Raw genomic sequence first — 18,227 nt, 5'->3', positions numbered from 1 at the left:
TACTGTCCTTCAGGCTTTAGGGAAGGCCTGACTGTGGCCAGTGGGAGTAAAAAAAAATGACTTTGCAATCCATGCCCCATCATTGGTTTTATTGCAAGAAATAGTGCCCCATTGTTGGTATCAATGGGAAGAATTGTGCCACATTGATTTTTTTTTAATATTCACACTTCTTGCTTAAATAAATTAGTAAGAAAATGCTATAAAGGAGTTTTTAAGGGAGATAGAAAATACAGTTTTTTGTTTCTTCTAGTTTTGCTGAAATTTGGTAGTAATTGGTAGTATTATGTTGAATGAGTGCCCAAAGAGTCCCCAAACCCATTTGGACTCAAAATGTAAAACTTTTTTTCGCCCCAAGCCTCCACAAGTGGCATGTAACCTCTTTATACTGAAATAAAATTCTTGTCTCTCTCAAGGTCAGTCTAGACAGCTGGGTGACAACTCTAGATGGCTAGGAGACCACCCCACCCTTTCATAGTTTGGCCAACCTTGAAAGAAGCTGATCAAATTTCTTTCTGAAGTTGAAAAGCCTGTACTCTATACCATGCTCTGCTCTCAAGAGTCTGGCCATGTTCTGTGTCCTGCACCTTTATATTCACCTTCCTAGGAGTATGTCTTTATCTCTGTAAGCCTATCAAAGCCCTGTTCTACAAAACGGCTCATCAGCTTGGCCAAACTTGTTAAACTAGATAAATAAACACTTGAAAGCTTGGACAATATGTGGCAGCTGTAGCAGCAATCTCTCACGTGAGTTACTGGCTGTGTTTGGTAAGTAACAAAGACTCCCAAGAGAAGGCTGGGTGTGAAGAAGAACAAATGGAGCGTAATAAACCCATGGAAACCAAGGCTATGCATAAGCGATCTTCTTCCTACTGCGGAGAAATGCATTATGTATTATAGATTCCTACTTTTATCCTGTGTGATTTGAATAGACTCCCTGTGCTTTTAAATGGCTCTTTTCATATCTACATGAGATGGTTTAACCCCCTCCTCTGGACGTGATGAGCGATAACAAGGTCTTGCATTAAATTATTTTTGAAATTAATATATTCAAGTGAGATTGGCTGGACTGAACTATCGTAGGTGCTTTTCAATACAACATTGAAATGCTAATTAGTTTAACAGCTTAGTCATAAATGGAACCATGTAAAAAAAAAAAAAAGCCCCCCCCCCTTTTTTTTTTATATATATATATATATATATATATATATATAATATATATATATATTAACTTTCACAGACATTTGGATATTAAAAGAATGATATCTTCTGTTATATCATAGATATAAAATTTAATATATAAGGGGATAAAATTGTAGTTTTTGAACTGTGCTGTTTGTTGCCTTATGAGTTTATGTGAAATCTCCATTAATAACTGTAAAATATTGTAATAATTAATATGTTCATGGCATTAAAGTAGAACTATAGGCAAAACTTTTTTTTTTTTTCATTTTGCCTAGGGTTGGGTAGAATTATAACCCCTGTAAGGTTTACTTTTGCCATTTTTGTCCTATTGGGGAGCGTTCCTTTCACTACCTGTCCAATAGCCAAAACAGGAAATACCTGCAAATTAAGGGAATCCCTTGGGGACCCCCAGGTCACTAAAACTAGTGCCTCCATTGGAAGATTTCCCCACTTTTCTGAGGGCAACCCAAATTTTGGGATTTTCTTTTATTTTTTATTTTAATTTATTTATTTCAGGTACTTATATAGCGCCGTCAATTTACGCAGCGCTTTACATATACATTGTACATTTACATCAGTCCCTACCCTCAAGGAGCTTACAATCTCCAAGGTCCCTAACTCACATTCATACATACTAGGGACAATTTAGACCGGATCCAATTAACCTACCAGCATGTCTTTGGAGTGTGGGAGGAAACCGGAGTACCCGGAGGAAACCCACGCAGGCACAGGGAGAACATGCAAACTCCAGGCAGGTAGTGTCGTGGTTGGGATTCGAACCAGCGACCCTTCTTACTGCTAGGCGAGAGTGCTACCACCACACCACTGTGCCGCCACTTTCACATTCAATGATAATGGTAAACAGGACAAATGGAGAGGGTGGATCTCCCTAACGGGGACGCAGCCAGATAGCAATACAAATTGACAGGCATTCTAATCCAAAACTAAAAAAAAGTTTTGCCTTTTTATTAATACTTTAAAGCTAAACTAAAGCTGGCCATACACTGTTTGAATTTTGCCTGGTTCCTGATGAAGTGAATTGGAAAAACTGAAGGAGCCAGGTGGAAAATTTGTCAGTCAAATATCGGTTCCATCCAATCAGATGCAGCCACTGCTCAGGTTTTCTGACAGCCGTTGGCAGCAGCTGTTGAAGTACGATTACCCAGCAGGGGGACATCTGTGCTGTATAGTGTCAAAGAAACAATCTATTAGTGTGTGGCCAGCTTAAAAATCTTAACTCTCCATGTTTTGTTTTAGGACTCCAAAGATGGCCATAGGCATACATACCGTATATACTCGAGTATAAGTCGATCCGAGTATAAGTCGAGGCCCTAATTTACCACAAAAAAATGGGAAAAACGTATTGACCCGAGTATAAAACGAGGGTGAGAAATGCACAGTTACTGTAAGTGGAAAAGAAGGTCAACAATGCCCATTTGCATGCCTCACTGTGCCCATTTGCAGCCATAGGTCCACCGAACTTCAAACTCAGTAGTTAAGGGTTCCTAGATGCCCCCTAGCTGCAGCCAAAATTTGGGTTCTCTGAACCCAAAGTGTCCCGAAATGACATTGCTGCAGATGGACACAGTTGACCGAATTTGGGGCCCCGTATCTCGGGGCCACTTAGTGCTAGGAACCCCAAATTTGGTGTGCAAACCCAGTGGAACTAGCACCATAAAACATCCAAAGCTGGGATTTCTAGCACTAAGTGGCCCCGAGATACAGGGCCCCAAGAAAATTTTCCAAACCTATTTTGGGGCCCGTATCTCGGGGCCACTTGGTGCTAGGAATCCCAGCTTTGGATATGTTATGGTACCAGGTCCGCTGGGTTTGCACACCAAACTTGGGGTTCCTAGCACCAAGTGGCTCTGAGATACGGGGCCCCAAAATCGGTTCAGAAAATGTCAAGCACTTTTCTGCAGCAGAGAATGACATTTTCCGAACCGAATTTGGGGCCCCGTATCTCAGGGCCACTTAGTGCTAGGAACTCCAGCTTTGGATATGTTGTGGTACCAGTTCCACTGGGTTAGCACACCAAATTTGGGGTTCCTAGCACCAAGTGGTCCTGAGATACAGGGCCCCAAATTCGGTTCGGAAAATGAAATTTTTTACTGCAGAAAAGTGCTTGACTCGAGTATAATTCGAGGGGGGCACTTTCAGCACAAAAAAATGTGCTGAAAAACTCGACTTATACTCGAGTATATACGGTAGGAAAATTTCAGTCAATTTCAACTGCTCCTCATCCCCTAGGGATAAAATTAAAACCCGCAAATAATTCCCAGGAACGAAGCCATCAAGTTCAACCAATCAACAAAATTTGATTTAATCATCCTTGCTTCCATTTTTTTGTCTTTGGTTTTTGTTTTAAACTTTGTTTTGTCCATCAAATTGCTACATGTATGGTCAGTATTTGCTCTTTGTAACAGTAGATGCTATATTGTAAGTATGGACATGTAGGACTAAAGATGTCAATTTACTTTATGTGGGCTGCACAGGTGCCAAGTCCTCTCCTATCATATAGATCTGAATACTTCTAAGTAGGTGAAAAAAGTTGTTCAAGCTACTGGAACCATGCTGGGGATATAAAATGCCAAGTTTTGTTGGGAAATGAGCACCATCTACATTTTGTCTGACAGCACTGCTGCCTGTTTCTCCCATCTTCTTTTGGGGATTGGGCAGATAATGAAGTTGTTTTTTTTTTTTTTTTTTTGCTGCTTAACCCTTAACCCTATGGAGTCGATTCACATATCTTCGCTGCGGCTCCAGTGCGAATTTGCACAGGGGTCCTGTGCATTTTCTGCTCCGTTTCTGGTCCGAATTCAGCCAAAAATTCAAGCTGAGATCGGACCTGAAACAGTGAGCCGCATGCGAAGAAGTGTGAAACCAGCCTGAATTCTTTCATTTCTTATTTACAAGACTGTTGCATGCAATCTTTAGACTATTCTCTGTGAGTGAGCGTGTAAAATTCACGGCAACAAAGAAAGAACACAGTAGCAACCGCTATCCAGAGAGAATCTGCGTGTTAATGATATTATCCATCGGCACGCAGAGTTACAAGGAGCCTCTGAGGTGGGAAAGATGGGAAAATAACCTGGAAATGTGTGACCTATTCTAAGAAAATGTGCTCGTGTCACAAAGTGATTCCAGTCCTACAATACAATCCTAAGCTACATCTTTGTCACATGGCTAATGTGGAAAGTGCGTTGCCAAAAATGCATAGTCTTTGTTATTTATGCAAACATGGCAAACTCAAGCCAGTAATACATGGATTGAAATTCGGCTGGTTCAGCAGGGAATGGACAAATTTTGATACATGTATGGGCAGACTGGTTGTACACAAATTAATCTATTGGTTGACTTGTGTACAACCAGTCTGTCAGGTTTTTCCCGAATGATCAGTGCCACCAGCTAGAGTTGGCAACACTGATCATTATCATCACTTTCAGAATGCAATACCACAATGGGAACGATTCCTTCATCCACCTCAAATGTGTGAATGAGGGATATGGATTTTTATTTTTTTTTTTCATTCAACCCGCTGATTGAACAAAAAAAAAAAAAAAAGATCGTTGTGTGGGCTGCCCTAGATGCACTGAAACTGATTTATGAAAGTAGGTTGAGAATCTTCAGTCAAAATATTTAAATGAATACTTACATTTCCCAAATCATATGAAATGCATATTCCAGTTCACCCGTGCAGATACTTTTGACCTAATTGGATTATTGAAGTATTTAAGATGAGATTTTTTTTAAGTGATGGTTGACAACTTTGTTAAATCGGTCCAAATGTTACCTTGACCACGCAGGAAAATTGTCTCTTCAAAGGCCCACACCCCTTGTACCCCCTATAGTCAGCTTTCCAGAGGTCCTCCTCCTTTTCTCCTCCACAGCTGGTGGCAATACCCAGCATTACAAATTATATGTGTTCTTCCCCTCTGACAATTTTTGGGTCTAGAATCCAAGCGCTGAGTGACGTCTCCATTGTCACATTGCCCTACATTTGCAAGGGGGTAGTTTCAAGTGGAACTCCAGCTACTTTAGCATTTGAACCTCTGTCAGGTTTTAATTGCTGTGTCTATGTTCCCTGGGTAGACTACCCTGACTTCTGCCCTATGGACACAAAAGACAGAGGAAAGCGCTTCAAAGTGAATTTTTGACACCAGGAGAGGTGCACTCATTGGGAGATTTCCCCCTTGCCTCTGTTAACACGTTCAACTGTAAAATTTGGGATTTTTCTACTATCTATCTTCCCGAAAAGCTGCGATCAGAAATGGAAGTGAGGATGTCCCCAACGGGACATCCAACTCTTCCCCACTCTACTCAAAACCTAAAGTAGACTAAGAAGCCAACGTCTTTTTATTAAATCGAGGTCTTGTCATGAAATTTAGGATTTTCAGCATTCCCCAAGATGCCACTGGAAGTTATCCTTGCCTTGTAGCAGCATGTGAAAGCCGGGGCGAACGCCAATGTAGATTTTTTTTTTTTTTACTTTTAATGCCACTTCATATTAGCGAAGGGGCCTTGATTTATAAAGTTTTATATTAAACTTTAACCTGTTAGTGTAGTTAAAAAAAAATTAAAACCGTCATTATTAGTATTTTTAGAGCTACAGGTAATTCTGCCACGAAGGTCCTTATTTAGCAACTTCCTGTTTTAGGATAACAAGGTGTATCTTCTAGTCTTTTAGGTGCATGGTCCTCCAGTGGGAGACTACAAGTGGCCATTTCAACATACAGGAATGGTCTACTGTTGTCATTGTTGAAACCCACCCATTTGGATGTGGTTGTAAAGAGGCTACAGGAAAGCAGCACAGGATGAAAAAACAAATTTTAAATAAGTAATTACAGGGAAAAAAAAAAAAAAAAACACACTGCTTTAGCAAATTTTAGATCATTCAGTTAATGTTTACATCTGCTTTAGACGGCAGTCATTTTGTCTGGAGTTCTTCTTTAATGGTAGGTAGTCTTCACAATGTGCACAAACTCTTTTGTATATAGTTGGTAATGATATATGGTGCTGACTTACACTAGATTGTCACAAGTATTGGGCCGCCTGCCTTTTTACATTCATATGAACGTTAATGTCATCCCAGTCTTGGTCCGTATATTGAGTTGGCCCACCCTTTCCAGCTATAACAGCTTCAACTCTTCTGGGAAGGCTGTCCACAAGGTTTAGGAGTGTGTCTATGGGAATGTTTGACCATTCTTCCAGGAGCGCATTTGTGAGGTCAGGCATTGATGTTGGGTGAGAAGGCCTGGGTTGCACTCTCCGCTCTAATTCACTCCAAAGGTGTTCTATCAGATTGAGGCCAGTGAAGTTCCTTCACCCCAATCGCTCATCCATGTCTTTATGAACCTTGCTTTGTGCACTGGTCCATATCATTTGGTGGAGGGGGGGATTATGGTGTGGGGGTTTGGTATGGTATTGTTTTTCAGGGGTTGGGCTTGGCCCTTTAGTTCCAGTTAAGAAAACTCTTAAGGCGTCGGCATACCAAGACATTTTGGTCAGTTTCATGCTTCCAACTTTGTGGGAACAGTTTGGGGATGGCCCCTTCCTGTTCCAACATGACTGCACACCAGTGCACAAAGGAAGGTCCATAAAGACACGGATGAGCAAGTTTGGGGTGGAGGAACTTGCCTGGCCTGCACAGAGTCCTGACCTCAACCTGATAGAACACATTTGGGATGAATTAGAGCGGAGACTGTGAGCCAGGCCTTCTCGTCCATATCAATGCCTGACCTTACAAATGCTCTTCTGGAAGAATGGTCAAACATCCCCATGGACACGCTCCTACACCTTGTGGACAGCGTTCCCAGAAGATTTGAAACTGTTATAGCTACGAGGGGTGGGCCAACTCAATATTGAACCCTACGGACTAAGACGCCATTAAAATTTTTGTGCACGTAAAGGTGTCCCAATACTTTTGACAATAGTGTATCTTGTTGAAAGAAATGACTGTTGGACGACATTTTTTAACTTGCCTGGTGAATCAAATTTCCCGTCCCAGTCAACCGATTTGAAATTAACTGGGAATGCCTTCCTGGTATGGTAGACATGTGATTTTTGAAAAAAACAGCCAGACTGGATGAAGATCTTTTCATGTCCGCAGTGAACTTTATACTAAAAATGACAAACTTTTTGTTCCACTCTAACTTTGTAATATGTTCTCCTTTCTGGAGGACTAAGGCCCATCTGGAGAGTTTGATTGATATAACAGGGGCATCCATTAGTGACCTTGAACATGCCGTGTTTGTTCAGGTCTCCTGCAGTAAATAGTGAGCCTTGCCAATGATTTAAGGGCTTGTGACATTGTCACCACAACGTGATCCATCCTGCAGATGCCTCTCCAGCACATATGGTGATAGTCTTATATAAACATTTAGCTGTAAACTGATTCTTAGGTATGTGGAGAATATATGCCTTCAACTGCAAATTACTTCATCAGTTTAAAAAAGCCAAAAGGTGCAAAATACATTGGTGTATTTATTACAGATGAGCAAAAAGAAGAATACTCTCATCCTACAAAGCAGAAACAGCAGCTGGTGTGTAAATACAATAGGAAAACAGACCTGTTCACACAAATTTTGAAGGAAAAATGTTTAAGACAGTTAAAGCTGAGCTCCAGGCACATATAAAAGACAAGTGAATGCAGACCTGTATTCAATATTAACCGCTTCAGCCCCGGAAGATTTTACCCCCTTCCTGACCAGAGCACTTTTTGCGATTTAGCACTGCGTTGCTTTTACAGACAATTGCGAAGTTGGGCAACGTTGTACCCAAACAAAATTTTTTCCCACAAATAGAGCTTTCTTTTGGTGGTATTTGATCATCTCTGCGGTTTTTATTTTTTGCGCTATAAACAAAAAAAGCGCGACAATGAAAAAAAACACAATATTTTGTACTTTTTGCTATAATAAATATCCCCATTTTTTTTTTTTTTTTAATTTTTTCTCAGTTTAGGTCAATATGTATTCTTCTACCTATTTTTGGTAAAAAAAAATCGCAATAAGCGTATATTGATTGGTTTGCGCAAAAGTTATAGCGTCTACAAATTAGGTGATAGATTTATAGCATTTTTAGTATTTATTTTTTACTAGTAATGGCAGCGATCTGTGATATTTATTGGGGCTGCAACATTATGGCGGACACATCGGACAATTTTGACACATTTTTGGGACCATTGGCATTAATACAGCGATCAGTGCTATAAAAATGCATTGATTACTGTAAAAATGTCACTGACAGTGAAGGGGTTAACACTAGGGGGCGATCAAGGGGTTAATTGTGTTCCCTAGTGTGTGTTCTAACTGTAAGGGGGAGGGGACTGACTAGGGGAGATGACAGATCGCTGTTCATACTCTGTATGAACAGACGATTCGTCACTTCTCCCCTCAGAGAACCAGGATCTCTGCGTTTACCCACAGAGATCCCAGTTCTCGCCTTGTTACGAGGGATCGCGGGAGCCCGGCGGTCATCGCGACCACCCGGCACTCGCATTGGCTCCGGCAGCGAGGTGCGGGCGCCCCTAGCGGCCGCCTTGAGGAGCGACGTAACATGACGGTGATTCTTCTGCCGCAGTATAACTGCGCCGGCTGGTTGGCAAGCGGTTAAAATAATAAATGCATTTTTTAAATGCAAGTGAGGTAAGTACCTGAATTTGACCTTGGTAACAGCCTTTTGCAGTCTCTGTACAGCATTGCTTAGTGTGTGAGTGGAAGAAGCACCACAAGTGGTCGATTAGTTCATGTGCTGACAAAAAGCATGTTAATAGGAGGAGGGAGCGGAGAGGCAGATGAGCTCATGGCTGTGCTGCTCTTCATTCACTTCCTTCACAAGCTGGTGGTGATGACAGCCTGGGCTCAGAGCAAGTGGTGTGAATGGTGCTGGCAATTTTTTAACCCAGAAGACTGGGGAGATTTAGTGGTAGCAAAATAGTACTGCAGCAAAGTATTGCAGCAAACGCCTGTTGTGTTTTCTGATAATCTATGATTGGTGTTTTGCTTTAACCTTACTGCACTCCATTTACCCATTCTTCTGAGTTTCCCAATGTCTTTTTTTTTACTTTTTCCCATATAATCCATATTTTCAATACTTCCCCCTTAGAGCCCATACTCCTTTTTGTATTGGGGTATTGGCAGAACCTGAGCTGTCCATTGAGGGAAACCATTGTTGATAAAATCCTGTCTTTTAATGCCTGACAAAATTAACACATGGTTTTGGTATTCTTTATACAACAAATTGTAACTTTTTTTTTTCTATTCTTGCCATTTATAGGATGTCAATACAGGTGGAGAGGGCAGCGAGTTTACAGACAGTGGTATCGAGGCCACAACCACTGACACCGACTTCATGTCCAGACGCTCAAATGCCACCACATCCAGCTACTCCCCCACCGCCAGCCGGGCCTTTATCGGGAGCGACAGTGGTAGCAGCTCCGGAGATGCTCTCCTCCAAGGAGTTTATGAGAATTTCCGGCGAGAACTGGAGATGAGCAGTGCCAGTAGAGAAAACTTGGAGGAAGCCAATTCAGCTCTAAGTGATGAACAAAGCAGCGGCACTTTAAGCTCTCCTGGGCAGTCCGACATCCTCCGGACTGCGGCACAAGGGACTGTGCGAAAAGCTGGGGCGCTGGCCGTCAAAAACTTCCTTGTGCACAAGAAGAACAAGAAGGTGGAACCTGCCACCCGAAGGAAATGGAAACATTACTGGGTCTCTTTAAAAGGTTTGTGGCCTTTTAAACACAACTGCCATCTTCCTTGGTGTATTTAAATCTATAAAAAGATGCAATAAAGGCACCACACCAAAAAAGATTTAATTGCTCATGTTAGGATAAAAGTAAACCGCTAACATGTTGGGGGCTCTACAATTCCTCTTCATTAGGACATGGCGACTTGGAGTAAATGTGATGATCCAACTGGCAATCACATGCAAGGAAGTTTAATCGTCTTCTCGAATTGTCCTAGTGACCAGTATAGCAGGGACTGAAAGTGAGGGAAGATCTAGAATTTGTCACCAGAACAGGAATACAGGGTGATTTTTTTGTAATGGCGGGACTTGTTTCAGTCACAACTGTCTCTTAAAGGGGACTTGCCTCACTTTGGATAGACGGTCTTACACTTCCCGATGTGTCTTCAAGATGGGAACTGAAGGGAAATCTCTTACATGGGCCATTCCTTAGGCTTAAGCCTAGTACATACTAGTAGATTTTTTTTCATTCAACCCAGCAGGGTTGAACGAAAATAATACTGACTCCTCAAGAGGAGCCGCTGTACTAACCAACGTTCGTACAGCAATCTCCCCTGTTGTTCTATTGTCTTCTGACAGAGGGGCGCCCCCCCCCCCCGCCAGAACACTTTGGTCAGTGCTCTCAGCCATTAGTGGCCGATCGCAGACCTTTTTCAGTCACGCCGCTTCGACAGCAGCTGGCCAAACGTCCGGCTTCTGTCAGACCGACTGCCATACACATGGGTTGAATGTTGAGCAGGTTCTATTGAACCAGCCGTTGCCACCTGACATTTGGCCCATGTGTACTAGACTTAACCCAGAGTTTCCCAAAATTAATTGGGCTACCGTCCCCTTTTTCAGAAAAAAAATATTGCTTAGATGGCGCCTCCCTTGAAATCTACCTTTAAGCAAGCAAACAGAAATCTGCAGTGACAAATTTGTTGCTGCATCTAAATTTCTACCTATGTTTGGAGAAAATTGAAAGGCGTTTATACTTGCCTGATCCTTTGCTCCTGTCCGCACAAGAACGGTCCTTGCAGCTCCTGCACCCTCCTCGCGCTCTAGCTGTCTTGAGTCCTGACACCATCAAGCCCAGAGCAGCATCCATAGCCCTGCTCTGGGCATGAGGACGCCAGGATCAGTCCACTGCTGGATCATGGGGGAGCAACATTTGCCGGGGAAGGGAGGGATTGGGTAAGTAGAAGAGTTTCTTCTCTCCCCTGGACAAAACAAGATAAGCACGTGGCGCAATCCCATTGGAAGGTATATATATATGTATGTATGTATGTGTGTGTGTGTATATTTATTATTTTTGCCCAGAATTGGGCTTTAAGACCTGTCGGCAGACTTGACCAGTTATACCTTGCATTTTGTGTTTCTTTGGAAAATGGTCATCACGAAGACGAACAACAGTGTGTTCTCCAGGAAGGAAAAGCATTATCTATTTTCTTTACAAGCATGGCTTTGGTTTCAGTTTAAAAAAATAGTGACAGGGCCTCTTTATTGCATTTGTTGATGCTTCTTTATCTGCTTGGAGTTTAGATTTAAATTATGGCCGGGCTTCACTTTGAATGTATTTTCTGTGCTTTCCCAGTTATTATTTTTTGACCCTTGCAAGATAACATTGATGTGCATAATTGTCTAAAGTTTCACAAGGGAAAGGTTTGATGAATTGATTGGGTTCCTCCCTGTTACTTGGTGTAAGGGAGTTTGAGCAGAATTCATCACAACATACAGTCCCCGCCTTTCTCTGTTGGCTTAATCATTTTGATTAACACCCATATCTCTGTCTGGAAGTCATTTGCAAAATACGGTTTGTCAGTTTTGGAATTCTAAAGCCACAAGAGGATCTTCTCGGGAAACCTGACCAAAAATGGCCCTCTGCAACTGGACTTTATTGCCTTCTGAAGGCTTAGTGCTATAATACAATATACAGTATTGTAAGTTTGTTTCTATGGCAGGCAAATCGAGCTCCTAAGAGAATGGGGTCCTGTCTTCTGTTGGATAACTCTGCAAGAGGCTGTAGGAGGTCAGAGCAATCAAAGGGGAAAGCAGAGGGTTGTTGTTTGTTATATTGAATGGGATTGGGAATATGCACTGCATTTTCAAACATTGCTCCAAATCCAAGATTAGCAACTGAGGTAAGCAACCTTTGGAACACCAGCTGTGATGCAACTACAAATCCTATCAAGTTAAAGAGTTTTGCATTGTCTCATGGGACTTGTAGTTCCACAACAGTGCTGAGGTTGCCTACCCCTGCTCTAAATGGCGTTCCCAGAACACCCACTTACTGGTAACAAAGACAATTTTAGCAGTAGGATTGTCTGGACACATTTCTGGATGAAACACAATTAACACTGACGAGATCATTTCTGTTTCATCTATGCATTGCATTACTTTACTTTTAAAGTTTTTACCAGACTCTACCTTTAAAAAAAAAAAAAAATATTGTGTATAACAAAAGGATTTTCCATTTTTTTAAAAAACAAAAAAGGGCAAAAAAAGAGTTATAAAGTTAACAGAATAAATAATTTACTAAAGTAAAACGTACATAAAAGTTGATGTCATGTTCTCAGCTGGCATACGCCTCAGTAAAATTCTAGGTGGTCTTGAGCCTAAAGTATTGCTTTCTGTTATTTGGCATGATTTTGTGGATTGAAGCACTGACGAGATGAGTCTGTTTCCTCTGGGATGATTACAAAGTCCAAATGCAGTCATAAATTTTACCTTTTGCGTTGTCCGAATGTATGGCGCTCTTACAGAGAAGAAATGTGGTTTTCATCAGCGAAATGCTTTTTTGATCAATCCTTTATACACAGTTGAGAATTCTTTTCATAGCAGAGTTTGCGATTAAAGTTGGATGACAAGGTGTAAAGAAATTGCAGCTATTGTGTTTCCTTTTAATGACTTTACTGCTGGCTGCAGGTTAGATAAAGAAGGATTAAAATTTCCATTAGAAATAATTTATTTGGGCACTTATATCGCTACAGGTTGACCTCCGGCCTCAGTAGCGACATCATTTGTCATATGAACAGGAGACCATTTTTTCATCCGTATTTACAACACTTTTTGAATTCCACCTACTGTACATTCTGTATCTGCATAATTAATTTTCTTTTAGCGGTATTGCAGATGTCCCCTCTGTGGTGTTGCTAAAACAATTCAACTCCATTGTACACCGGAAGCCATAAGATGCACCATGTAAACCGAAACGAAGAAAGGGCCCTTGTTGGCAGGGGCGTAACTAGAAATAGCAGGGCCCCCACAGCTGCCCTAGTGTCAATGCAGCGTGACCTGTGCCACATATAGCGCGACCTGTGCCCAATGCAGCGCGACCTGTGGCCCCATGCAGCGTTGCCTGTGCCCAATACAGCCTGGTCTGCCTGTGCCCCATACAGCCTCACCTGTGCAGAGGAAGAGGCAAGCCACCCCGGATCAGCAGAGAGCAGGATTGCCCGCTGTAATAGCTTTCATTTGAATTTCTCGTCTTCCTGGGGCTTATCGTCACATAGCCCCACCTCTTGGCCTGACGCCTTTGATGATGTCACACGTCCAGCATTGGATTGGCGTTCTGTCTATCAAAGGCGCCGGGCCAAGAGGTGGAGCTGTGTGACGTGAGCCCCGGGAACACTGGAAGTTCTAATGAAAGCTATTACATCGGGCAATTCAGCTCTCGGGTGATCCGGGTGGCTTGCCTCTTCCTCTGCACAGGTGAGGCTGTATGGGGCACAGGCAGACCAGGCTGTATTGGGCACAGGTCACAGCTTGCCTCTTCCTCTCCTCTCTCTTCCCCTGACTGGGAGACTGTGCTGGCGGTGCTCTCATCCTCACTGGGCCCCCCTTGGCTGCGGGCCCCATAGCGCCCGCATGGGTCGCAATGGTAGTTACGCCCCTACACGTTGGCATTGCACAGACTTGCATGTAATGCCATGAATTCATTTAAAAGAATTTATTATAAGTATATTAAAAAGTCTCTAGACAAAAAAGGAAAATTCACAAATGGACTATAAAAAAAAAACTATTAAACTAATTTAATGGGATAACTGTTACACAAACTACACCACTAACATAATAATAACCTTTGATATAGCATACGCTGTAATACAGCAACCGCTGTAGAATCGGTCTAAATACTCCTGGATTATTATTATATATTTTACATTATAAAGGCAGACAGTACATTTATAATACAATTCAATACAGGAGGGTTAGGCTTCATGTACACATGACATATTTTAACTACCAGCCACAGGAAAATGCAAAATGTGGCAAAATCACGTCGCAATTTTACTGTGATTTTTTTTTTTTTTTTTTTTTTTTGCTACGTTTTGCGGCCGGCCGTCAAAACATTTCTATCCTGTACGTGATTCTTCCGCGTTCAGGAGAGGGAGGTTGAAGCTCCCCTAACCATAGCAGCAACTAAACTCTGGTAAAAGTTTGTGTACATGGGCACACAGGCTTTTATGGAGTTGAGTTTAGGAGCTTTGGCAAAAAAAAAAAAAAAAAAAAACGCCAAAAGCTCCTCAACTCAAGTAGGAGGTCCCTCTTAAAGCGGTTATATGCCCCCAAAAGAAACCCCTGTAAGGCAAAGGTATAATGAGCTAGTATGCTACTCTATACTAGCTCATTATGAAATGCTTACCTTAGAACGAAGCTTCCACAGGGCCGCCTGGTCACTGCTGAGTGAACTGAAATGTTCCCCCTGCGTTTCTCCTGGGTTCACGGCTCCAGATGAAGTCACTGCCCTCCGTTCCGTCACGATACGCCGGACCTTCACCACGTGTGCGCCGCTGACATCAGCGGCTGCATGCAAGGTGAATATCTCCTAAACCGTACAGGTTTAGGAGATATTCATTTTACCTACAGGTAAGCCTTATTGTAGGTAAAAATGACCAAGCGGACAATACAACCGCTTTAAGACCTGAATCTGATAGAATGGGATACCGCAAGTGCATAAAGCAATATAACAGTTTCCATGTACATTCTTAAATGCAATACAAAGAGGTCCCATGTATCTGAAAAGTGATCCATAAAGCCAGGGTCCAGCAAAAGCAACAGATGGTATCCGATCCTGATGGGTCCTTCCTTATAAACAAGGTGTAGCCTATTATTTGTGTATAAATTGTAAACTCTTGGTAGGTCATGGATCTAAACCTCAGCAACAGCCTACTGTTGGTCATACTTTATGTGACTTTCTCGTTGCATGTGATTCAGCAATTAAATGAGAAAACGCAAATGATGTAGAATCCTGAGTATCAGTACGTTTGACTGAGTTATGTTGATCCACTTTTACCTAAATCAAATTCCAGTCCTGTTTTGAATAGAGGAGGGATAGTTTAGAGACCCTCTTCGTTCTTATTTTGTGATCTGTGTTCTGCCTTGAGATTTTCTTTACTGCCAGGACAGGAAGTGATGGGAAATTTCCTTTTAACTTAGAAACATATTCAGTAGAGCAGAGCTAGGTTACAGCTTCTGACAATCTCTTTATTGCTGTTTTGTCTGCATGACGGCGACAGTGAATGAGGAAAGATCTCCATAATAAGGCTATGAACCTACATTGAACTCAACAGGATTTTTTAACTATTCTCTCTCTATAACGATAAAAAAAAATACTAGAACCTGGATGTACATCTAATGAAACCCTAAACATTCTATAGTTTTCCTTTTTAATTTTATATACTGTTGCAGAAGCTACAAAGTACTTATCGTACTTGCAGTAGCCACTGACCTGAGATCTTGTGATAGTCAAATGGGACATGTTTTTCCTTTGGCAGAAATCACCTGACCATTTGGTCAGGTGATTTCTGCCAAAGAGAAACCAATTCCAGATTGGGTATCATGAGATCTCAGCCTAGGCATCCAGTCATGTGATGACCTGCTATGCAATCCCTAAACACTGGTCTTTCCAGCCAATGTCCTTATTTTATAACTTTTGCTAATGGTTTAGGTTACTTGTGTAGCCAGAGCAGCAGAGACGTCTTATTTTGATGATCGGTCCTCTTTAAAAGAAAACCTAGCACATTGTATAAGGAAAACCCTGTAGCTGAAAATGGGCAGATTGTCTTTCGTAATCTGGAAAGAAAATATAAAATCTTTAGCCAGAGCTATGCTTGTATCTCAGTCCTCCTAATAGCGAGGGAGTTCCACAGTCTTGTATAGCTGTGCACACAGCCAATTAATCTCTTCAGGGAAAGCCATGTTTGTGTTTGTGTGTTGAGCTTGGATGAGCTCCTGGCACATTGGATTAGGTCGTGTTGGGTCTTCCCCCAAGTGACGAGTTGAATAGCAGTGATTCTGGATTGGAAGCTGCTATTGTTATCATTTAGGAGGTAACCTCAGACTTAGACAGCAATTTGTAAATGAAGACTCTGCTGTTCAAAAATTGTGAGTCATGCTTGACCCTTAGCCCTTTTGTATCTGTATCTGAAAGTATCATTGTAGACCAGATCCGCTATGGAAGTGACTAATCCAAACTGTCCACGTGCATTTTTTGGGATTGTGATTTCTTTTGTAGTAAGAGATGAATTGGACACATGTTGGAATAGGTGTAAATGCGATGTTGATAATTGTTCCAGTAAAAGGTTATAGCCATACAAGCTGTTTAAAAAACAATTAACACCAGTTTGCCCTGACTTTTATTGACAAAAGTTGCCCAGTGAAGATCTGTTTTGTCATTTTCTACGATCTAGAATTTACTGGTTTATAAATTCTGCCATCAAATGTCTATGAATGGTGCTAGATTTTAATTTATTTGGCTATAAGGATCACTCAGTAGTAATAATACAGTTGAAGACTTGCTGTGCTATTTTCAATCTCTGTTCTCATTCCAGCTCTAAGAACTGGTTGTTTCCTTCTACCTTTTTGGGCTTTTAGGAATTCGTACTTCAATTTTTGCTTTTGCCTAAGTTGAAAATAACAAATCCAGTAGGAGGATTGAGACCTCTTTGTAGTTGTTGCAGTAGGTGTGCCAGCATAGTAGCTCAAGTGAATAAGTATTGCTACTGAAGTCCATGAGAAATGTAGGAAAGGATTCAGTGTTCTAAGTTGGCCTTTTTCAACCAGGGTGCCTTGAGGTTTCTTCAGGGGTGCCTTGACAAAGTGCCTAAAAAAATGTCCATAAATTGTATACAAGCCGGCGTATGGGTCAAGGCTGCCTTTAAGTTAACCCAAGCCATAGGTTTTCATTGGGCACCATTACAACCTTCTAGCTGCCGGCGCCTTAACGACCAATGGCATCATCAGTTGATGAGGATGATGTCAGTCACTTGCATAGCTTCCTTGTTTGACACTCCCCTACCCCTCTCCATCAGCGCTGGGGTCACATTAGCTAAGTGATGGAGAAAAAGAGGGAAAAGGCAAACACGTTGGGTGTCCTACTTGGACTTGTGGATGTTTCTGAATTATATAAAACTATTAGAATCATTTTTTACATTTTAGAATGGGGTGCCTCGAGATTGTCCATAATTAAAGGGTGCCTTGACTGAAAAAAGGTTGAGAAACACTGGTCTGTGTCCAACATCTTTACCCTGCCCGGGCAGTTCAGGTGCTGCATAGACATGAATAGCTGTGTGCTGCTGTACGGTATTTAGTATACAGCAGTGCTACCCTAAACACAAGTATAGCGTACAAACATATGGGGAAAAAAATTAAGTTTTAAAAAATGTTTTGCATATGTGGATTTTTTACACAAGTCTAACCATTCTTGTCTATGGAAAGCTGTTTACCTCACCTGGGCTGCCCGGGGGGGGGGGGGGGGAGAAGATACCAGCATTTACTTTGAACAGGCTTAGCTTTCACTGTTTTAAGGATCCGAGCTGTCCAGGATCTTCCAAAACAACATCCCTCCAAGACTAAAACTGGCCAGACAGACATACATTTCTTTCATTTAGCCTGCATATTGAACAAAAAAAATCCAAGAGATCACTCCATCCACACGGTATGACTCCCGTTGTAGTTATTTGCATTGATCTGTTGGTTGTAGGTGCTGTTCGGGCAACAATTTTCTGCCCGGCTCCCTTGAGCAGAGTGATATTGACAAGGCCACCCACTGATTTAATTTCAGGCAGTCCATTCGCAATAGCCAGCTTTACCTTTTTAAAATGACATGATTGAGGAGACTATACTTTGGCATTATGGAGGTGCCTGGCCTACCTCCTTCCTGGTACCCATCACTGACATCAGACTTTACCAGACTGTACAATTACTTCAGAAATGATCTTCTACAAACCAGTCCAGGATCTCCCAAGATTTTTATTTAAACATGGCAATAAGCTGTACTGCAAAGGGCCTTGATGCCCTTTGCTCTACATGGCTTATTAATA

At 41.8% G+C, this 18,227-nt stretch overlaps 1 protein-coding gene across 4 annotated transcripts in view; it reads left to right on the top strand.

Annotated features, from left to right (window-relative positions):
- The window catches only part of TIAM1 (TIAM Rac1 associated GEF 1), a 607,717-nt gene that overhangs the window by 389,783 nt on the left and 199,707 nt on the right, over window positions 1-18,227 (top strand). For all 4 annotated transcript variants that reach the window (XM_073617108.1, XM_073617106.1, XM_073617107.1 and 1 more), the window contains one exon: window positions 9,457-9,904. In XM_073617108.1, the coding sequence (XP_073473209.1) occupies window positions 9,457-9,904 (448 nt within the window). The remainder of the gene's footprint in view (window positions 1-9,456; window positions 9,905-18,227) is intronic.

The sequence above is a fragment of the Aquarana catesbeiana genome, linkage group LG02 (genome assembly GCF_042186555.1).
Source record: "Aquarana catesbeiana isolate 2022-GZ linkage group LG02, ASM4218655v1, whole genome shotgun sequence".
Taxonomy (NCBI): domain Eukaryota; kingdom Metazoa; phylum Chordata; class Amphibia; order Anura; family Ranidae; genus Aquarana; species Aquarana catesbeiana.
This window is presented reverse-complemented; position numbering and strand designations above follow the sequence as displayed.